The sequence below is a fragment of the Bolinopsis microptera genome, chromosome 9 (genome assembly GCF_026151205.1).
Source record: "Bolinopsis microptera isolate Bmic1 chromosome 9, MBARI_Bmic_1.0, whole genome shotgun sequence".
NCBI lineage: Eukaryota > Metazoa > Ctenophora > Tentaculata > Lobata > Bolinopsidae > Bolinopsis > Bolinopsis microptera.
The window spans coordinates 10339639-10363723 of record NC_087080.1 but is presented as its reverse complement, the minus strand read 5'-3'; the positions used below and the strand labels follow the sequence as shown (position 1 = coordinate 10363723).

Sequence of the window (24085 nt, the reverse complement as noted above, 5' to 3'; positions counted from 1 at the left end):
AGAGTGGAAATTTAAAGACCAACCTGCAGTTTATAATGGTTTTGTTAATCTAATCTCGGATAACATTAATGAAATCTCCATCCCAGATTAAAATTATCTAGTTTGTAGATTTTAAATTCGGTCTAAGAATCACTCGAACCTTTCTGTTACACTATCATGTTTTTGAACAAGTTTCGGAGTTAGACTTTAAATGTTTGGAATTCTTTAACCCTCATTTAACCGACTATCTTTTACCTCAGGAGGACACAATAATCGACACATATTGGCTGGTCGGATCCTCTCTCCTCGACAGCAGACTCGACATCTTCAGCGACAACAAACCCAAAAAGAGAGACGGAGTCCTGCAGCGTCGGATGAAGCAGCGAGAAATGGAGGTGCAGCCCCGGAGACGACCTTATGACTCCGCTAGTGCTGTCCCGAGCAAGGTTGCCTTCAAGGTGGAGCAGATACCCATCGCGACCACTAAAACAGAGGAAGTGGAGTCGGAAGAGGCGGCACCGGACGAACATGTGGTTGAAGAGGAGGAAGAAGGGGAAGAAAGTGAAGAGGGTGAAGAGGGTGAAGAGGGCGAAGAAAGGGAGAAAGGGAACAATATTTCAGAGGAGTTCACCTCCCTTACTAGCACTAGTTTCACAGTGAAGGATCATGATGCTAACAAGGCTGCTGAGAGTTTTACCGTGAAGGTGGGAGGGGAAGGAGGGTTGGATCCCGAGGGAGCTGGAGATTGGCAGACCCATCAATCTACTGGGCATGGAGTCAGCGAGGAAAGCTTGGTTCCGGTGTCTTAAACTATTGGACTCGTACTATAATTCTTAAAGTTATTCATTCGAGCTCAGCTAAGAGAAAAAAAAGGAAATTTGCAGAAAATTTGGACTCACAGCTAGAGCCCAAGAAACCTGTTGATATCGTCTTTAATGTTCTTGCAAACTGCCAAATATTATTGTAATTTGCTACTGTAATTTGCTACTGTTCACTGTTACAATAAACGATTTTCCGTATTTGGTATTGATATGCTGATTTTCCGGAATGACAGACTGTGCGGCGCCCAGAACGTTTCGACTTAAAACAAAAAACCCAAAAAAGAAACCAATTCAACATCAATCGCCATTGTAATTTTCAATGTTAATGTGACCTCTAATTTCACTTTTATTTCAATTTTTCTCGGTGATGGTATTTTTCAATAAAACTACTGTTCGTGCAATAAAATTAAAAACTATGATTATGAACATCCTTTATTAAATATTAATATTTGACATAGGCATTAAAATCAATAATATAGATACTCATCTTATTAAAAAATTTTTTTTTTCTTGGTTTAATATTTATCAGCCAATTAAAATTTTTTTATCTTGAAATTTATATTATCATTATTTTCTTTGATGTAAAAACTTTAAGTTTAACAATCAAATAAAGTCTCATGCATTTGGATCCAGTAGAAACTTCAGCAGGTATAACCCACCGCGATCCACTTCACGTTCCAACTGTTCGTGCAATAAAATTAAAAACTATGAACTAATTCCTTTATTAAACAGTAATATTTGACATAGGCATTAAAATCAATAATAATAATATAAATACTCATCTTATTAAAAAATTAATTTTTTTCTTGGTTTAATATTTATTAGCCGATTAAAAGTTTTTTATCTTAAAGTTTATATTATCATTCTTTTCTTTGATGTAAAAACTTTGAACTTAAAGTTTAACAATCAAATAAAGTCTCATGCATTTAGATCCAGTAGAAACATCAGCAGGTATAACCCACCGCGATCCACTCCACGTTCCAACCCATTTTATTCGCACCACCGCCTCTGCCATGTGGAGCCGCCAGGTAGATCCTAAAAGTGTCGGTAGTCACGCTGTAAATCTCCGAGCTCCCTGTCGTACTCCAATGAGACATGGTGCCCTCAAGAGAGGAAGTCACAGTTGGAATTGTCACGAACCCACACTTTCTGATGTCAACGTCTGTGTAGATTCCGTTCGAGCTGAAATCCACCCAGTTGGTTTCTCCCTTGACTGAGGTTCCAGCACACACTTTCGCACAGCGCTCCTCCCTCAGATCCTCCTCTCCGCTTATCACCATCACGTCATTCTTTCTGGCTCTGCAACGAGGAAGGTTTAAATTTACAATTTATCTACTTATAAATCAACTTTATTAATTATTGCAATAGTTAAACTCTCAGATAATTTTCCTCGTGAATTCAAAGAACCATATATTAAATATTAATATAACTACTGCTCTAAACTGTTTACTTACTTCAATTCGTTGATCTCGAATGTTAAACTGCGTAACCTCCCCTTCTTACCACCCTTCTTGCTTGAAGCGAGCACGATCGCTGCAGAGAACACCAACACCAATTTCAGGAAGGCCATAGTTCTGCTGAGGCATCAGAGAGTTGTAGTTAATTTTTGTTAAAAAAACGAAATAGTGACGGCACGATCTCGCTACGATCAACGTACATTTTATTTATGGTATCTCACTCAGTCTCACCCTCACAGGATGAGAGATATAGACGATTATTATTTATAATGAGAAGAAACTGCGGCCGATGAGATATAGAATTGAAACAGATTTAATTTCTAACCACATGGTCAACCACCGATCGAAACTTATAAGTACAACTAACATTTTTATGATCACGAATTATACAAATTCAAAACCGTCGGAAAAGGCCTTTTATTTGGGAAATCAGAACCATAAAAGCCATGACCATGACTTTGAAATTTAAATTTTGGACGAATATTTGACGAGGCAGCAAGAGAAATAGTTACCTGGGGACCCCATGCTATTATGTTCATAAGGGGTAGTCCGTCGTTCACATATTACGTAATCATTTTTTGGAACCTTTTTTTGATTTCATTAATCATTAATATTAGGAGGTAATTTCAACGATTTCGAAATTTTGCTTTTAAAAACATTTCCTTGTGTTTAGGTAAGCATATCTGTCGATCACTGTCTGGATATGCCACTTTTTACTAATTCAAGTTGGCATTAAATTCATATATAATGCCATTTATAACTATTGTTTTTTATAACTATTGTGGGAAAGCAGAATCTAATCGAAATCACAAATGAGCAAAGAATTGTGAAAATAGCAGTTTTCAGTGATTTTAGCAATTTTCTATCAATTTGGGTGTGTCCCCACGTGTACAACTTTATTTTCAACTTTTGATTTAACCTAATGCACAATATAAACCTATACTTATAGAAATCAGAACCGAGCTCCACGACCCAAGGGATGGCCCAACACCGGTAAATACTAAATCACAAAATGGATATTTTTATAAAAGTGTTCTTCAAAAAAGGACTAACTTTAATTAAATTTAAATAGAAAATATCTTTATATTATTATTATGAAGGAGAAAACTAAGAAAACTTCCTGGCAAATTTTCAGAATACTTGAAAAATTAAATATGACCTCAAAATTTGAATAAAATTACGCATTAATGGTGCAAAATCGATTTGAAAAGTTGCTAGTGTTACTTTGTCAAAAATAAAGTTTTTAAAACGGTTAACTTGATGACGTCATCAAGTGGTGATAATGACGTTAAATTATTTTGTTACATAATGTAAACTAAAGTCTAAACGACTATCTTCAAGACCTGTGATCCGAGAGGGCTGTATCTTTAAAGCTTTTGAATCCACGGACACTTGAATGTAGGCTACAATTGACTACCAAAGCGTCTATACTCTATATAATATTTATATAAATATACTTCACGACAATCTGTTGTAAAACAGGGGTTCCAGAAAACCCACTTCCCACTAACTCAATTTTAATATGTTTTTTAAGGCACCTGAATAAAGAATTTGGCGATTTTGGGTTTTTGTTACCGAATTTCGTATAACACTAACACTTAACACTAACAGTGCTGGCGCGTATTTGGCGCAAATTTCTTAAAAACCTCCACATAACTATTTCTCATTTCTTTCATCTTTGACATTGAATCAGAATGTTTTGAACATAAAATATGCCTGCTGAACGAATTTCGATGAGTCTTAATGCCTGGAAAAACAGTAAAGGGGTATAATAGAATATAGGGTAAATTAAAATAGTATAGTGAGTATAACTATAATGGCGGCGGTCGTGCTTGCCAGCACACAGCACAGTGCACAATGATATTAGTACTTCGGCGAACTGAACTCTGTTGATCAACTGTTTAAATCAGTCGCATACTAATTTTCCCTACCTACGCCCGTCAGCATCTTTATACGAAAAACTTATTAATCGTACTGATCAACTCTCAAAGTCAAGTGTCAAGGCGTACTCAAAAGGTGAAAACTGAAAAGTCGAAAATAAGTTCAAAGTTAAGTAATATATTGGAAATGATATGGTTTATTAAGTATAGCTGTGGTCAGTTTTACTACCGCCCTCATTAGATACAAATTTAACGTGCGTCAGGGCAATTGTTTCATATTCTAGCTCAAACTTGGCTCTCCTCCAAAGTTTTATATATGTTGGTTTTGTACCCGTTAACTCTTAATAACTTTCACGTCTTTGTTTTTCGGAGTCGGTCGATACTTTCCCCCATGATCATCTCACCATGTTATTGTGTAACAACTAATTATATCCATTCATTGGTCTCGACGTGATGAGGGACAGTCTACACTGTCACTTATAGTTATACTGATAGCTTCAAAAGTTTGAGCTGGAATATTTAACAATTGAGTTGTGGTTATGGGAGCGTTCGCATATTATGACGTCAGTACTCAGTAGCCGAGGTTGGAGGGGAGAGGGGCGGGTTTGGAAATGCTGGACGGGGGAGGGGGTCTGAGCCTTGCTGACGTCAGCAGAAATGAATTTCTGTCATTTGCTAACAGAATTTGAACAGGATGTTTTGATTAGTAAATGGTATTTTTCAATAAAACTACTGTTCGTGCAATAAAATTTAAAACTACTGTAAACATCTTTTATTAAACATTAATATTTTCATTAAAATCAATAATATAGATACTCATCTTATTAAAAAATTAATTTTTTTCTTGGTTTAATAATATTTATCAGCTGATTTTTATTTTTAAATTTGTATTATCATTCTTTTCTTTGATGTAAAAACTTTAAATAAAAGTTTAACAATAAAATAAAGTCTCATGCATTTGGATCCAGTACTAGTAGAAACATCAGCAGGTATAACCCACCGCGATCCACTCCACGTTCCAACCCATTTTATTCGCACCACCGCCTCTGCCACTTTGAGCCACCAGGTAGATCCTAAAAGTTCCGGTAGTCACACTATAAATCTCCGAGCTCCCTGTCGTAGTCCAATGAGAGGTGGTGCCCTCAAGAGAGGAAGTCACAGTTGGAATTGTCACGAACCCACACTTGCTGATGTCAACGTCTGCGTAGATTCCGTTCGAGCTGTAATCCACCCAGTTGGTTGCTCCCCTGACTGAGGTTCCAGCACACACTTTCGCACAGCGCTCCTCCCTCAGATTCTCCTCTCCGCTTACCACCATCACGTCATTCTTTCTGGCTCTGCGACGAGGAAGGTTTAAATTTGCAAGTTATCTACTTATAGATCAACTTTATTAATTATTGCAACAGTTAAACTCTTTGAGAGTTTTCCTCGTGAATTCAAAGAACCATATTAAATTTATAACTACTGCTATAAGTATAAACTGTTAGTGTTTACTTACTTCAATTCCTCGGCAAATGTTTCTTTCAGTGCTTCAATTTCCTTTACTAATTTTTCCTTGATCCCTGTTTGTTCTTCGTCTTTCTGCCCCAGACTTTCGATTTTACTTTTCAAGTCGTTGATCTCTTCTTTTCCTTCGTCCACACTGGCTCTGCGACGAGGAAGGTTTAAATTTACAAGTTATCTACTTATAAATCAACTTTATTAGCTATTGCGACAGTTAAACTCTCAGAGAATTTTCCTCGTGAATTCAAAGAACCATATACAACTACAGCTATAAACTGTTTACTTACTTCAATTCCTCGGCACATGTTTCTTTCAGTGCTTCAATTTCCTTCACTAATTTCTCCTCGAGTTCCTCGATCCCTGTCTGTTCTTCGTCTTTCTGCCCCAGACTTTCAATCTTACTTTTCAAATCCTTGATCTCTTCTTTTGCTTCGTCCACGAAGTTTGTGATTTCACTGATACTCTTTGTCTGCTGTTCGACTACAGCTGTTAAAGATATAGTCGTCTGCATAGAAGACACCAGCAGTTCACGCAACTCCTCAACAGAAACTGCGGAACCCCCCTTCTTGCTTGAAGCGAGCACGATCGCTACTGCAGAGAACACCATCAATTTCAGGAAGGCCATAGTTCTGCTGAAGCATCAGAAAGTTGTGGTTAATTTTTGTTAGATTAAAAACGGAATAGTCACGGCATCTCGCTACAATCAACGCACGTATTGACATTGTTTACGGCATCTCAGTCTCACACTCACAGGATGAAAGATTATTTATGATGAGGAGAAACTGCGGCTGATGAGATATAGAATTTGAAACCAAATAGACATAATTTCTGAGTTCAGACCACATGGACAACCAACGATCGAAACTCATAGGTCAACTTTTTTGGCCTCATTTGGCCTATCCTGTCTAACTGCACGATAGTCCCCCCTTGTAGTACAAATTTACATTCCTCATTGCTAGAATTCAAATTTCATTCCTTAAAACAAATTTTCCAAAAATTGGTCCAGATTCTCCCTCCTTGCACCCTTTTTGAGAGTGAGACCTATAAGTATAATTACTGTAAGCATATCTTTCAAATTTGCAGGACTTTATCCTTTGACCCTTAAATTGGCACAAAAATTTTGCTGGATTTATCATTTCACATTGCTAGATTTCAATTCTGGAAGTAAATTTCCTGAAATTGCATCCCTTTTTCGAACTACACTTATTTTGCAAAAGGTGCTTGCAGGCCCTAATACAACAACAAGATACAAGGGCAGGTCTCTCCCGAACGTTGGGATGGCCTGAGGTGCTTATCTCCTTTTCAGTAACCCTAAGCCACTCTGTGCTGAGGCACTATACTAGCTGTAGGGGGGTTAGTCCTACGAGCCAGAGAGTGTGTATCACCAGCCGAAGCTGTACCAAATCACAGCTTGGTAACTGGCCGACTTGCATCCGACCGGATTTGAACCCGGGTCTTCTGCTTGGGAGGCGATCGTGTTACCACTACACCACCCGGTCGCAGGCCCTAATATGCATTTATAATCGTATTATTTGAATTGCTCAGCTAGGCCTTTTGCACGTGAAAAATTATCAAACAAATTTCGCAATTATAAAAAAAATTTTTATAGTATCCATCTGCCAAAAAAATGTTATCAATTTCCAGCCTTCGCTAAGGTCATCCTGCCGTAAACTTAAAATTGTTTGCAGGCATGGTATGGTTAAAACTGAACTTTTTACTGCTTTTAAAATTCAGGCTGTAGCACACGTGTGCTAAATTTTAAAAACTCATAAGATTTTGGCCCCCTTGGGAAGAAAATCATTCCTACACCCCTGTCATAAGTACAACTAATATTTCTATGATCAAGAATTATACGAATTCAAAACCGCGTCGGAAAAGGCCTTTGGAAAATTAGAACCACAGATTAAGCCATGACCATGTTCACTCTGAAATTTAGATTTTGGACGAATATTTGACGAGGCAGCAAGAGAAATAGTGGCTATCTGAATCAAACTTCTCTTGTTATATCCCATAACTGTTATCGTTTGCCTCATGAAAACACGTAGCGTAATTTTTAACTACGTCAAGTTCAACCAGTATGACTACGAGTATAACTCCCATCATGAGAAAAGTTGTAACAAATTAATGTCATATATTAACTGACAAACTTTGGTCACAGTTATGATTTACAAATTTAGTAACAGTATAGCAAAGTTAATATTTTAATTCGCAACTGTCATTTTATTAATAATGCAATGATGAAGCTGAGGCATTGCATTAATAAAATGACAGTTGCGAATTAAAATATGAACTCGTTACGCTCAACGCACGTATAATTGTTTACGGTATCTCAGTCTCACACTCACAGGATGAAAGATATCATCATAGGATGCGTCTTCCTCTCCAAAGATAGTGGAAACCTGTTGACTTAAGCTCCACTTAATCTTGTTGATGGATAAGTTTGACTAAATTCTAAATAAAATAACTGAAACCGCATGAAACTTCGAAACTGTTCATGTTGGCCGACGCCGTCACCTTTAATATCTTTTTGTTTTCCGATAATAATGTATGTACTCGTAGTCGTATACAATTTCCGCTAGTTCGAGTTAAATTATAATTAAATAAACCAAGCGAAGAGAGTAGAGAGATGGAAGTAAGTTATATTAACCTACGGGCCGTAGGTACGGCCAGTGGCGTAACGAAGGGCCCCGCCGACCGCTCCTACTAAATCGCTCGCCCAAATTTTAATGTTTAAGAAACTGTTTTGTACGGCTGTAAAACCATAAAAACCAAAGTCACGTGAAATTTTTGGGCGAGCGAATTACTAAAAGCCCCCGCCGACCCCGCTCTGCGGGGGGATGGGGGGTTTGGCTGTTGACTTAAGCTCCACTTAATCTTGTTGATGGATAAGTTTGACTAAATTCTAAATAAAATAAATGAAACCGCATGAAACTTTGAAACTCTATAACTTCGGAAAACATGACAATTTAAGTCCGCAGACGCTTTTATTTTGATATTAAATATTAAGTGTGTTACTGTTACTCTGCAGTATACTTCACACTTTATAAAGTGTGTATTACTGTACTCTACAGTGGACAAATAATTTGAGCGCTATAAACTTTGAAATATAATGTATAAGTAAAATTGTATAAATGAAGGAATACTGGATGGAATTTGAACTGGACAGGAAATAAATCACATCTTAAAAACCACCTCAATGGTAACTAGTAACCTGTGTCACTCACACTGACCTTACTAATACTGGTTGGTCACAGGTTACAAATTTAGTACAAAATGTGAAATTTCGATTGAGGAAACGGCAGAAAAGTATTTACCGTACCTCTGTCCTACCACTAAGCACACACAAACAACCAAACTTGAAAGCTACTTTGTGAGTGACTTCACCGCCGGCCAGCTATTGTCATGTATCACGTCGTGACCCCCATTGCCGTTTTACTATGGGCCATGCGAAGCACTGATATGGGCCGCGCCACGCATCAAATAATAATGTGGTCGCGAGAAGATGCGCGGTGCGGCCCAGTTAAATAGTACATTGCATCGCGCTACAACTCGCAAAATATTTGTTTCAAATATTGACTGTGGACTGAAATGTAATTCACATGTAATGCATGCGCTGCATGATCAATGATCAATGTTGGAATTATATGAAAGAATAAGGTTGAAGAGGGCGTCACTGTAGTGTTACGTTAATGTTTAATCATGCGTCTTGGTAAGTTATAAACATACATGATACAATATCCATTTTATAACTTTGGTCATGCAGCATGGTCTTACCTGGGGACCCCAAGCTATTATGTTCATAAACATATTATAGAGATTCGGCGGAATGACAGGTTGAGTGCCGCCCAGTAAAGCATAGTCCTGAGCCTCCTAATGTCTTGTACATGTATTCAAGAAGATCTAGATGAGAGGTTCAAGTGAGATGATTTCACCTAACCATGTGCTTTCGCGCCACTTCGGGCGCGCCGTGAGGCGGGCGCGCGCTACTGCAAGCGCAAGGGCTCTGGATAGAGCAATGAGATGATGATTAATCATGCTTTCGCTCCTCATAAATCGCTCACCCAAATTTTAAGAAAATTCTTGTGAAAAGGCCCTTTGGGCATGAAAGTGATATAAATCAATGTATTTTTGGACGCTGATTCCGAATCACCCCCCCCCATGACGTAAGTAAAGGTAAAAATGCTTCCTTGGAGAGTTTTGGCCAAAAAACCGTTTTGGTCACGTGACAGGCTAGTAAAATACGAATTCGATTGTTTAAGGCTCGGGTTAGGGTTAGGGTTGTATTGTGGTAAAAGTAAAGTAAAGTAAAGTACAATTTATGACATCACATCATCACACATGTTTACAAACTATCATTGCACTGTGTGAAAAAATATATAATAAATATTTCCCCACCAACATTAATTAATTATCAAATACAATATTTAAAAACAATTTCATCAAAAACATTATCCTATTTTAAAAACTTCCCAGTGGAATAAAGATTTATAAAGGGTTATGGTTAGCTTCGGGGTTATGGTTAGGGTTAGGGTTGGGATTAGGGTTTATGTAAAACCGTTTTGTACGGCTGCAAAACCATAAAAACCAAAGTCACGTGAAATTTTTGGGCGAGTGAATTACTAAAAGCCAATCACTTTACACTCGACTGTCAAGTAATTTTTTCAATCCGTCCTCTGGCTAGCTGACCCTGAATAACTATTTTGTGTTCGAAATCCTAACCCTCTAAACGGGTGATACTCGTAAAATATTTGTTTCAAATATTAGAGACCTTCGACGAGTCCCACTTGGCGCGCGTCTTTACTTGTAGTAGAGGCTCTTACGGGCATTGTCTGCTCGATACGCTAAGGACCCCAGATACACCTTACTAGACGTATTTTTGACCGTAGAATCGATTAAAAGTGGTTTTAAGATGATTGGACTGACTTTTTGGGGGTAAAATTGCAAAAAACCGATTTTTGGGCCAAAAATAGGCCAAAAAACCATGTTTTTTGATATTTTGAACAAGTTAATTTTGTTGGCATGTCGCCAAAACTTGCATGGAGATAGCTATAACACAGCCGCACAAGATGATATAAAAATTTGAAAAATCCCTCTATTTTTTTGGGGGTAAAAATCCAAAAAAGTGGTAAAAATTTTAACTTTTTTGCTTGAAGTTTGAATATTTTTTTGCAGTTGTATTAAATCAATCCAAAAATAGTCACATAGTGTTTGCCTAAATGTTTCCTTTCCGAGAAGTACCCACTTCATATACTTTATCGAAGTTTGAATATTGTCACTCCGCAAGCGTTTTTGCCAAATTTTCGACGCGCACTACGCGCAAAAGCATTTAGTTGTTATCAATTGGCACCCGCGCGTTCATCATTAATTTCAAACAGCTATAACTCAGCGAGATTATGTCTGTTCTAGCTCATATTTTCACACCAAATAGAAAATAATGTGATCTTATTGCTGACAAAATATGAATATAATTACTCTATTTGCCTTAGAGTAATAGACTGTCAAAGTTTAAAACGCGCATTGGTATAGCACGTGACTAATAAGGCCAAATTTATACTTCTTAACATATTATCGATCCTTAGACATCATACTATTGTGTCCAATTAGCGGTTAGGTCCCTAAACTCGTAGCAGAAAACACGTCTTTTTGCCCGTAAGAGCCTCTACTATTGGTAAGTTATAGACCTACAAAACCCAACCCTAACCCAATCCCTAAAAGCATATACTGAAACTCTAAGCCTAACGAGAAATTAGACTAACTTCTTTATCATTTATACGGTCATATCACGTGATCGATACAGGTTTTCGTCAATATCTTGCCAGGGGAGCATTTTGTCACGTTGATTCGAAATCAGCATCCGAAAATACATCGATTCGAGTTGGTTTCAACTGTCGGGGGCCCTTGTTGCTTGTTGAAAAATGTCGAAGATAGAGTGTTGAGCGATTAAGCACGCTCGGTTCAAGTGATCTTTTTAGAATTTCCAGTACCTTATCTTTTCTCCTTCTCGAATACAGTGCACGAAGATTGACAATGACATCTAAGGCGGCAAATGGATGAGTCATCGAAGAAAATTCTGGAGGAAATGGAGGTTTCATCCAAACGTCTGAGCACTCAGCTTCTTTTCTGAGACTTGCCATGGTATTTTCTCGAGAGTTGATGTTGTTGAGTAAATTTGTCTGATGACGAAGAACTGGAGGGACGAAGGACGAAGGCTACATTTACAACTATTTATCAAAATTATATGAGTAGCTACTGCACTTAGAAACTACATACAGTGAAAAGCTATTTCATTGTGAAGTATAGAGTTAGATCATGCATGTGCTCATTCCAGCCCTCCTCGGTCGCCCAGTCAATCAGCACGAGGGAGGTATCTTTGAACTCCCTGTTCGATGTGGAGGCCTAGCTATCACCAATCCCGTCAGGATAGCATCTCGTGAATATGCATACTTAGTGGCACTCACTAAAGATCTTGTGAGTTTAATCAACCAACAAAACTAGGATATCACCTTTTTTGAAAAAAAAAGAACTGAGGAAACAGATGAATAGTTTCTATCCCCAAGGTCATAGGCGGCTCGTGGGACCAGACTTTTGGTTTACTTAGGTGTCCGGTCGAAGGACTGAGGGGGTTTGGGGGGCCTGGCCCTCTCCGATAGCGAAGCCGGGCAATTTTTAACCCTGAAAACCCCTTGAGAAAAGCTCCTTTTTTTATACATTATGATTACAGAGGATCTGATATTTAGATATATATTGCTGTGCTGTAAAAATTGACTTTATTTATTTATTTATTTTACCCCTCAGAAGGGCATAGAAATGCATAAAATTACTTTTCTCCAGTTCTTGCATTAAAGTTAATTGCCTTATTTTGAGCTTGTGAAGTTAAATGTTTTACGTTCTACATTTTTTGCCGGACCTAATTCTAATTAAATAGTTTATAGTACAGCGAAGTTCACCGGGTTAACTCCTGGTGATCGGCTGAATGACTTCATATTTCAGATTTCTGTTTTGGTAAGCACTATGATGATGTTATTGTGTAGAATAAGCTGTTCAGAAAGTAATACATCTCTGCTCTAAAGCTTTTCACGTTAAGTTCTTACTACATAGTACATACCACTGATTTAACTGGTCGAAACATGACGTGACGTACGTAGGTGCGCGCGCATTTTACTAGCTGTCAAAAAATTAACTTTATTAACTTTAAGTTATTTGCGCGCAACGCCACTGCATAATGACCTACACATGTGTGAAATCATTTTACACAATGTCTTATGAAATTTAATAACCGATAATAAATAATGCATACACTAACGAATAATTAAGTATTAACTAACAAGTAACAAACTACAAAGTTAAAAGAAAAATTAAAGTGTACACCGATATTTTAAGAACACAGGTCACAGAACGAGACAAAACAATCAAACCGGGTTTGGCTTTCCGCTTTTGTATGTCAGTGTTAGCCTAGCTTCTTGGCAAAGGTTCAAGATGCTTTATAATGGGTCAGATCATCTTCTTAAGAACCACTTAAGCCAAGCAAGAGAGAAGGGAGCATCAACTTGCATTACCTCTAACGGACCTCAACTCTGTTCTAAACAAGCAAGAGTTCCAAGACAGCATACGCCTACTCTATGGTTGAAAGATCCAAGGAGTGCCCTCTAAATGTGCCTGCGGAAATGTGAACAGTGTCTACCATGCCCTTGATTGTAAATTAGGTGGATATGTTTCCATGTGCCATAATGCCATAAGAGACACTCTTCCTTCAACAAGCCAAGTGTAAGGATAGAACCTGCACTCCTGCCTGTCCAACCAACTTCATTCTCCAGGAAGACCAACACCCAGGCTAGGATGAAGCTTCAGTCAGAGAAAGGGTCCTTTGTCCCACTAGTCTTTACAACATCTGGAGGTATGGGACCAGTACCACTCTGCACTGTGTTGTTTTCTTGATGATAGCTGACCACAATAAAGAAGCTAAGAGCCCTGCCAGGTCAAAAACCACATCAGAACACGATTCAGGTTTGATCTGCTACGAAGCACACTTCTAGCACTCAGGGGAACAGAGGAAGACAAAAATCCTGACATATCTCATACCTCAGAAGACAATCTTCGAGGTCTCTTAGACTTAAGTTTGTTTATGTAAATTTTATAGATAATTTATTGTAGCTTTTATATTGTGTAAAATTTTACGGACGAAATGATCCCAGGGGGGGCTCCCAACCCACCGCTTCGGCAGGTAGTTGAAAAATTAAATATTGTGACCCAAGGAGTAAGAACTTAAGGTCCTAAAATTTTGACCCCCAAGTGGTGTCAAAATCACTTAATGAATAAATAGATATTGCTATATCTTGACATCATTTTAGGGTAAAACGGGTTCCTGCTAGAATATAATGTGCTAGTATATAATAATTAATTGAATTTTCAAATTAAAAAATGGTTTTGTTTGATGGAACTGTATTTTTATCTTCAAAGGAAGCATCTGAGACAGATAATCAACACCTATTGGCCTACGGTTATCAGCAACGAGAATTTATATAAGAGATGTAATGTCAGACCCCTTACTGAAAGGATCAAGAAAGCAAGATGGAAGATGCTTGGGCACGTTCTCAGAAGCGGTGATGACACTCCCGCCTTCTTATCTTTCAGATTTGCATGTTTAGGATGTTTTGACTACAAAGGAAGGAGGGGCAGACCTCGTTCAAATTTATTTGATTTATTATTAAAAGACATTATGACTAAACAAATTATTGTGATTGTAAATAAAAGATTTAGTTTAAGTAATTTCAACGATTTAGTGTACAAAGCTCATGATAGACGCCTTTGGAGAAGTTATGGGTGAGTCGAGACTACTCGGCCACTCGATTTTATGATTTAATTTATATTATCTTGTGTTTGCTGTATATAGTTGATTAATAAATAATAATAATAATAATATAATATTATGTTATGAGTGCATGTGCACTATGTTTTTAAATTGATTGGACCATATTTTCCAGGTACAAATTGTTTGCATTATATATTTGGAAACCCCCGTCTTATAACTTACATAATTTAATATATTTAGAGAACATGTTTCTTTGCTCATTGTCATATTATACTATCCTTTTTTTTCATTCAAAAACTGTTCAAATTTATATATTTAAACTGAAAACAAAGATTTACAAAGTTAAATTTTCATTCAGGAAGTAATGTGATAGCATGCTCATTAAAAGCATCATTATATTTGCTGGGATACTACAAGTTGTGACCTCCGAAACTTGTGCCGAAAACACGTGCTACGGACGTGGAGACTGTTACCCTCAACAGGCAGATCAGATAGTTTGCGTGTGCCGAGACGAATTTACCGGTGAGAGGTGTCAGTACCACAAGGTTGATTGTTCAAGGGCCGGTTGTAACCGTGGAACCTGTATAGACGATCACTGCATTTGTTCTGGTGATTATGCTGGCCCATTCTGTGAATATGCTAATCATTGCAGAGAAAATCCATGTAGAGATCACGGTAAATGCATCTCTCTGATGGATGACTTTGAGTGCCTCTGTGATAAGGGCTATACAAGCAACAACTGTGAAAATGACATAAATGAATGCACTCAAAACCCAGACATTTGTCAGAATGGAGGAACCTGTATAAACACTGTGGGCTCGTTTCACTGCAAATGTGAATCTGGTTATGATGGTCAGCTGTGCGGATTTACTGTCAACATGTGTGACCCGAATCCTTGTCAAAATGAAGGCAACTGCGTTAACGACAAAGACAGTAGCAGCGGTTTCAGATGTGAATGCCCTCGCTGTAAGTACATTTAAAGTTAATGGCATCATTGTAACAGATTTGTTGATGAATTTGCACACTCACTGCTCACTCACTTCAGACAATCTGTAAAGGTTTCTTAAACTGATAAATTTGCAGTGATAAGCCTCAAAACTGAATTGTTTCCAAAGCTGTAAATCTCATTACCTTACGATGATTACCCCCGAGCCCTTACAAAATACTGTACCATGGGCGATGTTATCATAGCGTCAACAGGAGACTTAAATTTAATGACTAATGTCTAGTTTCGTGATAATTTATCTGATATCTTTATTGCATTAAAAACACGTTTGTAAGCTCTCCAAATAAAGTATAGGGTGTACATTTCAACTTGAAATTGAAGCCCCCTGATAAATACAAACTGTACTTACTATTAATTAATCTCCTGAAGTCAACTCTCTTCTCTCTCCTTTCTTAACGTTTACAATTTACGGGACTGTCTAGCGTTTTCCTGATTACATTGTACACACAATGAAACCTAAACCACGTTTTCCTCCATTCCCTCAACCTGCCAATTACTCCACCGCCTGTCAACCACATGATTCTGCCACCCAATCAGAGTTCCCTGTTCTGCTCACGTGACCCACCTGAAGAAGACATATTAGGAAGTAACGTTGGTCTACGGGACACTTCTGTCAATTTATAATCATTACAACCATTAATTGTTTTATTCATTACTCAGTCCCTTCTGATGAACTACAATATGTGTACAAGTTGAAGAAGGACTGTGAGAAGAATCCTGACAACGTTTGTGGTTGGCTGGAATTTGTCACACGTGCAACATGTGCTTATCCAGATTGGTCGGGGTATTCTTGAGTACGTAAGCCTTGCAGATAGTAGCATTGCAAGTGATAATTAATGGTGTGAAAAAAATTACCCTTCTTTAAGGGGGCAGGGGGGGGTCCTCATGGAAATTTTCTCAAAATTGATTTTTTAGTTGTTTCTAATAGAGGGGAGTGATGTCTATCAGATGCTTTTAATCCCATAGAAAAATATTGTTCCTAGCCGAAATTATTGCCGGTCAAAGGTCAGCGCTTGTGTGTAATTGTATTGCGCAAGGGATTTTTGATCGCGCGTCCTGAAAATCGACTCTAAAAATCTATCTTCTCCTACATTTTTTGAGCAATCACTCTGAAACTTTTAGGATATGTTCTAGGGACCATTTAGAAGAGATAAGCCGGATGGAATTTTAAGATGGGCCTTTAAAAATTTTTTATTCGATTTTGAAAATCTTGGACCTCGTTTTGTGATGATTTTTCGAGGTCCAAGATTTTCAAAATCAAATAAAAAATTTTTAAAGGCCTATCTCAAAATTCCATCCGGCTTATCTCTTCTAAATGGTCCCTAGAACATATCCTGAAAGTTTCAGAGTGATTGCTCAAAAAATGTAGGAGAAGATAGATTTTTAGAGTCGATTTTCAGGACACGCGATCAAAAATCCCTTGCGCAATACAATTACACACAAGCGCTGACCTTTGACCGGCAATAATTTCGGCTAGGAACAATATTTTTCTATGGGATTAAAAGCATCTGATAGACATCACTCCCCTCTATTAGAAACAACTAAAAAATCGATTTTGAGAAAATTTCCATGAGGACCCCCCCCCCTGCCCCCTTAAGGATGATCGCAACTGAGCCTAGTTCATAGCGGACATGCAGTAGGACTTGACCTAGTTTGCGGTACCAAAAAGGAGCTCTTGTACACAATTTTAATTTAGCGGTAATTGATTTGAGGTCATTTAACCATCGTCTGCTGAAATTTTCTTTGACGCAAAAATCTAGGGTAATTAGCAACGGTAGGATTATCAAATTGCAGTTTATTTGACAAACCTTCAATCTTTTATCGATGAAATGACTCTGAGATTACCCGCTATTAAATCAAAAAGCTATTGTACAATGTAAAGATTTTAGTAACGACCTGTTATTTCCATCACGATAAAGCACCTTATATGTTATTGAGTAAGTACTAGGAATCTCATAAACTTCTTAAATCCGAACATTTTGATAGGACCTATTGGCTACGTTAGTACACATGTCAAATCAGCCTTTGATAATCGTCGTATAAAGAGAGGGATAAAGGTACTATTTGTATTGGGTGTCCGTGACAAGCAAGGCAGTCCACAGCTCAGTTGACAGTCATGTGACAAGTACTCCTTCCGTTAGCTGTCATCCTGCACTAGGCGCTATATCTCTATACTATTACTGTAGCAGTAGAGAGATCTGCAGGTTCGACCTTCGCATTGATGATTCCTGTATTGTGGGTTCAGTCGAGGAGAGACTCTCTCAACTCTCTCCTCTACTTTACACCGAGTGTACTCTGTTGACTTAGTGAAGCTGCTTGATTCTTACTTCTAACCCCTCCAATCTAAGATATACTGATGTCATGGTATCTCATATTATAAACTGTCACGTCTTGCTGCCCATGTTTGCGTTATATAACGTGTAATACTAAAACAAACCAGAAGTACGAGACAGGTGGCACCAGAAGTACCAACCATATTCACACTTCTAATTATTCGAAGGTCAAATGAGTCAATTCCCTATCAACTGACCTATAAATCCGGTTTTAACAGATATAAATAAGTCAAGAATAACATTTTTGTTGAGGTTTGCACCGCGCTTCTAACACAGCTCTCCCATCAAGGCTAAGCCTTGACGTAAGCCCTACAGTTGAAGCTAGTTACACAATTGTCCCGGAACCGGCCCCCAGATAGTAGTGGTAGTACTGGGGTTAAAACAGGGGTTAAAACTTTATGACGGGGGTGATCCAATATTTAGTCTGTACTCTGAAGTTGATGATGTTTGGTGCAACCACAGCTCTTTGAGGGCTGACAAACTGGGGGACTGTGGGAATTCTCGACCATCTGAGCAGGAGCTGATCTCTCAGTAGGTTGTCTCTCTTGTCAGGGGACAGTTACTGCCCTTTCAACAGTTGTATTAGTCGGCGCATTAATTATGAGGGATATTATATCTCTCTGCTAATGGTTCAGAGATATCTCTGATAGTTCTGCTGATTTGTAATCTTTACGTTTTGTGGTTACACCCTTTTGGTTTGTCAGTTAGGCCCAATTGCGTCTCTATCTGGCTCTTATCTTTCAATTTTCACTACAAAATCAGACTTTTTGATCCAATTTAATCGGAGTAGAATCTGTAAGTAGCTGTATTATTATCCAAGGCTCACACGTGTTTGGACAGAAAGCTATATTCGTGTTATGTACAGCATAAAATTATATAAATTGATCTCGAAAGTAAACGTCTTACTCAACAATTAAATGTGTGCGCTGCTGCCACTTGTGCATTAAAATATTCAGGAAATAATATTATGTTTTTTTTGTGTGTGTGAAAAAACGTTTTGTTTGTTCGGCAAAACATTTGTTGCCGAGTACCTATGAAACGGCCTCTCTTTGACTTTTTCATTTGACAAAAGAATGTTCTAAAAGATGTTCTTATTAAAAATGTTGCCGTTTTAGCTGTCTACAGGTTGGAGTGCACTGTATAACAGTGGTTAGCAAGGAGACTTAAAGGACAATATAACACCTTCATTGTGGTTTGTGTTGGCCAACTATTATAACGGGGACCAACAGTTCTACTCTGACATTATCTCATGTATTCAGTGACTCTAAATCATTATCTGGATATTCCGAGTACTTTACAAACGTCACATCTCGTAATACACACTGTCAAGTATCAGATATCAGTCAGTGTAATGGTATTTAATATGTGATCTGATAATTAATTTAATGTGTAATTAATTAATTTTCATTTTCTGATCGATTAGTTAATACACCGTCTCAACTCCAGCTCCAACTTCATGTTTGCTCCACTGTTCTGGGACATATAAACCCCTGGACCGTAAAACAACCGTTTTTTCCAGAAACGTAAACCGAGTGCAATGTGCGTGTCACACACAGTCCCTGCTCTTGAACACCTCGCACAAACCCACCAATAGCCGGCCCCAACCCTCCCACCTGACTTCCTCGCAGCCAATCACCGGACGGGAACTACACCACGTGACCTTTCCACGACCCCTGAGGGTTATGTGTATAACCTGGCGGCGGTGTAATGTAATTAATTAGATCTGTAAGGCACCCCCGGGGCTCCTCCCGGTTATTCCTGTCCCATCGTGTTTTGAATATTAGTAAAGTGTTTAAATGATACATCCAATACGCGTGTCCTTTGCTAAGTTGTGTGTTTGCTCTAGATTGCTGTATATCGCACCTCTGATGACCCGAATGTCGGGCAGTGTGACGTGTTCCTCTCTTTTGTGGTAGTTGTTGTGGAAATAGCTGTGAAATATTTTAAATAATTCTGTGGCTGTGTGCATACATAACTCACATATTTGGGCAACAGCTGTTTATTTGTATTCCGTTTAATCTGATTTTCGTTGAATTTAAAAAGTTCTAATCATGAAATCCAGCGATGGTGCTGATCGTCGATTACTACGATTAGCCGCTTGGTTGACGTGAATAGTGTTCAAATCAATATAATTGCTCAATTTGAAATTAAGTCATGCCATGAATTATCATAGCAATGGGCACATTATGCTTTATGCTCATAACCAGTACTTGATTTTCTTTATACTGGATTTGATTACATGCCGAAGTCAAGCTATTAACTGACTTACGTTAGAGTAGCCTTCCTAACCATACTGTAGGTTTCATGGTATTTCCAAATTCTCATTCCTAACATTTTATTGATTTCGTTGGAATATCTGAAATATTTGCGCCCCCTTAATGGAGATGATTCTGCACAGCAAGCTATTATACTCCTTTCCATCGGTTTCCATATATCTGATATCTTGACGTCATTATTTAATAGCATATGGCATAATGTCACTCGTAACCAGTGACACATATAATGTGACATAATAATACATGATATATCAGGACGCATAGCATTTTGTAAAAGCTCTGGATTTCCATCCACTGCTCCATTCCAATACCACATTCTAGGTCCGTTCCAATTTTCAACCCGGCCCGCGCCCCCTCTGCGACACAAGTAATTTGATCCTGACCTTGGCATAAGACCGCACACTTCCCCACCACTAAATTTCATTTCAGGGTGTGTGTTAAGTACAAGTGTCCAAGATTGTGACCAGTGTTGGTTTACAGTATCATATGTGATGTAGTCTGTACCTGTTCCCGCCCTGGCAGCATTTACACCCTGCTCTACAGATCACGCATATTTACAGTTTAATGAGTTATAGTCTTGCTCTTTCAGATAACATTCTACCTACAAATACTTTCTTCATATCTTCCTCACGGTTTATATAATAATAGCGTATCTTGTCTTTCTCAACCCTGGTCCCTGAACTGCCAGTTATTGTACAAATAAAAGAACATCCGCTAATATAGGTGTGCCTACACGGTACGTGGTATCCCACACATTTTATCTGATATCTCTGATACCAGCAATCAGCTGACATACCACGTGACAAGTACACGTGACAAGTACACGTGTGTACTGTGTACACGTGACAAGTACACGTGTGTACTGTGTAGAGTACACTGTACAGGTCTCTCTTTTTGTTGTCACATTGAACTTCAGTGTTAGTTCAACAACTGTTTGTGTGTTTCATAAACTGAGAGAGAGAGAGGAGCTCTCTCCGGATCTTTCTGACAAGCAATAATACCTGATAAATTGTCATATTCAAATCAAGATACGTGGTCGCGTGACCGACCACGTGGTCACCTGACATACCACGTGGTCCGACTCAGAGTGTACTTAAATCTTACTCGGCTATTATGTTCATATATTGGCTGAGACTCACAAGTATTGATTACCCAGGCATGCAATAAGTGGAGGGATCATTATCTGCTAATTACAGGCTCATTAAATACCCATTACGGGACTTGTATTGCTACAGAAGATTGCCACAGAGTCACGGCAGGGCGCGAGTGTGACCCTGTGAGGACATTGGACAGGCTCACATTCAGAGTTAATATGCTGGCAAAGGTTCAATAAACTGGTCGTTGGATGACTGGGATTTATTTTTTGTACACGTGTGATAGAATATTCATAAGTATAATATCATATCCAAGGCTCTCGATAAATTGCGATAATATTTCAAATTATATAAATATATTTTTCATGATATTGTCCCTTTTTCCGAAAAGCGATATGGTTACGTCAACATTTCACAGTGATACCTAACTTTGAGCACCTAACCCTTTAACTGCTAGCAGAAGTCTGAGCTCTCATCTTCATTCTACTTTGTACTTTGATTTTGTCAAAACGGAACAATTTAGGCTAACTTCCTTCCCATTTTGCGGGAGGGGCCAGTGGAACACACCAAGCAGGCATGTGACAAATTCGTTCTCGTAACAAAGAGATACGAGGTCTGGTCCTAGACACGATTATAACTTAATACTTGATTAAGTTTGATGATTTCAAGGTTTTGTGTAGTTTTAATGATTTCAAGGTTTTGTATGTGGTTTTGTAGAGGGGGGGGGGGGGGACAATGATTAAGATCCAGCAGACTAGTCGAAATATCCCAATGACTATAAAACACTATTATTGGTTGTAACTAAGTAAAGCTTCAAGTTGGCCAACACACACACACACACGTGAGGGGTGAGGGAACACACCAAGCAGCGTCGGCTACAGTTTGGAGGATTCCTCGCCAGGAAGACCATTTTCCTAGCAGTGTCCGCACTACAGTGCTGGTGTAGTAGTGCCACTACACCCGCCCTCCCAACCCCAGCTCAGGGCTTGGAGCCCTGCCATACGCTCCAAATATAGCACACTACATGTGCACCACACCACACGTGCACCACACGTGTGCAACCTTACCAGGACAGCTACTAAATTTAAATATTTAGGCAGAAAAAGTAAAGCGAGAATGTTTTTCTGCTTACTGCAATTTCCATCAAATGTAAGATTCTGCCTTTTAGTTCCTTCTGTATTCTCAACTTACTTATTCTGCAAAAGATCCTGCAACCAGGCCGTTTTTGTGTTAATAAGCTTTGCAAAAACAGCCTGACCGAGCAAATGACATGATTGATCCTGTTGGTTACAAAGTACTTGATAGGGTGCAGACAGGTGGGGAGGCCATGCAGACTCCACTTCATCCCTGATTCCGCTCTCACAAATGCCCCTAATGAGATTTCAATAAGTGGTAATACCTGTGAGAAAATAGAGGGAGATAAGGTAGCTTTATCTCTTCTGCTAACAATTCTGGGAAGTTGGAGAGAAAGAGGGAGAGAGAGAGCTGGATCCCCACGGTGGTAATGTGTGATGTAACACAGCTGACACGGTGCAACACCAAGAATCGGAGTTTTTCCCCCCAGTCCCCGGCTGATCAATGGATTTCCTGGAGCGGGATCACGTGTTCCACATCACGTGATGTTGGGTTCCCTGTTGACAGGCTAGCCGCCGTGTGTGCTCCAGGTTGTCTCCCGATCCCAGGCTACTCTGTACTGTGCGAGTGGAGATCATGATGGTATTTCGGGTTATAATTCACATCTCTTCAAGGGGTTCCCGGTTTAATTAGCACTGGTGTTCTGGTCACGTGACTTCCTGTTAGCCAATGACAGATCCCTTATCGTCCGGGGTCGGAGCCGGACTAGTGGGAAAATATGTTGCAGTCCCGTGTCCCTCTCTCCATTCATTTCGTACTCTCACCTTTTTTCTCAGGTTTGACCTGCCCGGCAATTAAAGTTCTGCATCTGGTTTATTTGTGATAATTCGTAAGAATGTTTTGAGTTGAGTTGTTGGTGTGTAACTTCAGTGCCAAATGTAGTCCTCATTATTAACACTTGGTGTTTCTCCGTTGTTTCATTCCCTTTCACTGCTGGCTGAGTTGATAAAGAGGAAGCGTAATGTTTCCGGGCAAAATTTGTAGTTTTCCCGTTTATTGCGACAAGAAAAAGGCTCTTATCAGGATAAGGAATAATTGTTCTACGTTTAAATGTAACGACATCGTATTCATAATGATCTCAAATTATTTGTTACATATCTAGTAGCGTTGAAAGTATTAAAACTTTAAAAGAAAGCGTGGAGAGAATGTGCTCTATTTTAAGATTCTGGTTTATGATCATATTTGGTAAAACGGGGTAAAATGGCTCGCCGCATTTACCTGAACTCAGAAACTGTAGCTGGTGCTCCATAATTGTATTTAAGATCAGTGTCTCCCTATGTATTTATGTCTGGCTCTTTATATCAGAACTTCAGAATTTACAGAATATTTGCCGAAATTATTTATTTCAGATTTGATCGAAATTCTACAATAACTTAGTCCATAACACATACTTTATGGGTTATTCTACCTGGATGGTATTTCCATAACCATAACCAGGTGCAAAATGGTTTCCGAAAATAATACATTTTAAATTAAACAGGAGAAGATAAATTTATACTATTAAATGCGGATGGAACACTGCTAACACAACAGCGTTAAACTTGCGACTTGTTAGATTTTAAACGCGGTCTTACCTCGCGGAAATTCCTTCTCCAAATTTAGGCTCCTGACCGTTTAATCACGTTATCTCTAGTTATCTTGAAATTGTAAGACTGCCAAATCCAATCTTGCTTGCGTTTTCCTGCCTGCCACCCCAAATCCAACACAAGTTACGAATCTACGGGCCACACTTCCTGAAATCCTGCCGAACACTCATTTGAAAAATTATCACATATTTGAATATGTTAATATTT

At 38.6% G+C, this 24085-nt stretch overlaps 5 protein-coding genes across 7 annotated transcripts in view; 3 read left to right on the top strand and 2 right to left on the bottom strand.

The window, feature by feature from the left end:
- LOC134821388 (uncharacterized) overlaps positions 1-1405 on the top strand; it is a 39226-nt gene extending 37821 nt beyond the window's left edge. The window contains exon 19 of the mRNA XM_063832130.1: positions 240-1405. Coding sequence (XP_063688200.1) covers positions 240-788 — 549 coding nt within the window. The 3' untranslated portion in view covers positions 789-1405. The remainder of the gene's footprint in view (positions 1-239) is intronic.
- On the bottom strand, positions 1193-2397 carry LOC134820890 (uncharacterized). The gene is made up of 2 exons (XM_063831537.1): positions 2255-2397; positions 1193-2099 (listed from the first exon to the last, which is right to left on the bottom strand). The coding sequence occupies exons 1-2, from the start codon at positions 2368-2370 to the stop codon at positions 1745-1747; spliced, it is 471 nt and encodes a 156-aa protein (XP_063687607.1). The 5' UTR covers positions 2371-2397; the 3' UTR covers positions 1193-1744.
- Positions 2398-4872: 2475 nt separating this feature from the next.
- On the bottom strand, positions 4873-23379 carry LOC134820877 (uncharacterized). Of its 2 annotated transcripts, XM_063831523.1 has the most exons (4): positions 23372-23379; positions 5928-6274; positions 5636-5785; positions 4873-5474 (listed from the first exon to the last, which is right to left on the bottom strand). In XM_063831523.1, exons 2-4 carry the CDS (start codon positions 6263-6265, stop codon positions 5120-5122), a joined length of 843 nt encoding a protein of 280 aa, XP_063687593.1. In that variant the 5' UTR covers positions 6266-6274; positions 23372-23379; the 3' UTR covers positions 4873-5119. The 2 variants fall into 2 exon arrangements, with proteins under 2 accessions (XP_063687593.1, XP_063687594.1); XM_063831524.1 differs by lacking the exon at positions 5636-5785.
- The window catches only part of LOC134820882 (cilia- and flagella-associated protein 144-like), a 66074-nt gene continuing 50704 nt past the window's right edge, over positions 8716-24085 (top strand). Inside the window, exon 1 of the mRNA XM_063831531.1 lies at positions 8716-8728. The gene's annotated coding sequence lies outside the window, so the exon portion shown is untranslated. The remainder of the gene's footprint in view (positions 8729-24085) is intronic.
- Positions 8716-24085, top strand: part of LOC134820866 (neurogenic locus notch homolog protein 2-like) — a 54763-nt gene continuing 39393 nt past the window's right edge. Inside the window, exon 1 of one of the 2 annotated variants that reach the window (XM_063831513.1) lies at positions 8716-8729. Coding sequence is in view for 1 of the 2 variants with exons in the window: in XM_063831512.1 (XP_063687582.1) it covers positions 14824-15415 (592 nt within the window). In the remaining variant the exon portion in view is untranslated. Of the gene's footprint in view, positions 8730-14784; positions 15416-24085 lie in introns of those variants that run through there. The other variant, XM_063831512.1, reaches the window with a different exon arrangement.

What these genes read in the sequence shown, in the direction of transcription:
- LOC134820877 (XM_063831523.1), bottom strand. Translation starts at nt 6,265, where the DNA reads ATGGCCTTCCTGAAATTGATGGTGTTCTCTGCAGTAGCGATCGTGCTC. An exon ending in ACATGTGCCGAGGAATTGAA is followed by an intron (nt 5,786 to 5,927) that starts GTAAGTAAACAG and finishes TCCTCGTCGCAG; the next exon opens with AGCCAGTGTGGACGAAGGAA. An exon ending in ACATTTGCCGAGGAATTGAA is followed by an intron (nt 5,475 to 5,635) that starts GTAAGTAAACAC and finishes TCCTCGTCGCAG; the next exon opens with AGCCAGAAAGAATGACGTGA.
- LOC134820890 (XM_063831537.1), bottom strand. Translation starts at nt 2,370, where the DNA reads ATGGCCTTCCTGAAATTGGTGTTGGTGTTCTCTGCAGCGATCGTGCTC. An exon ending in TTCGAGATCAACGAATTGAA is followed by an intron (nt 2,100 to 2,254) that starts GTAAGTAAACAG and finishes TCCTCGTTGCAG; the next exon opens with AGCCAGAAAGAATGACGTGA.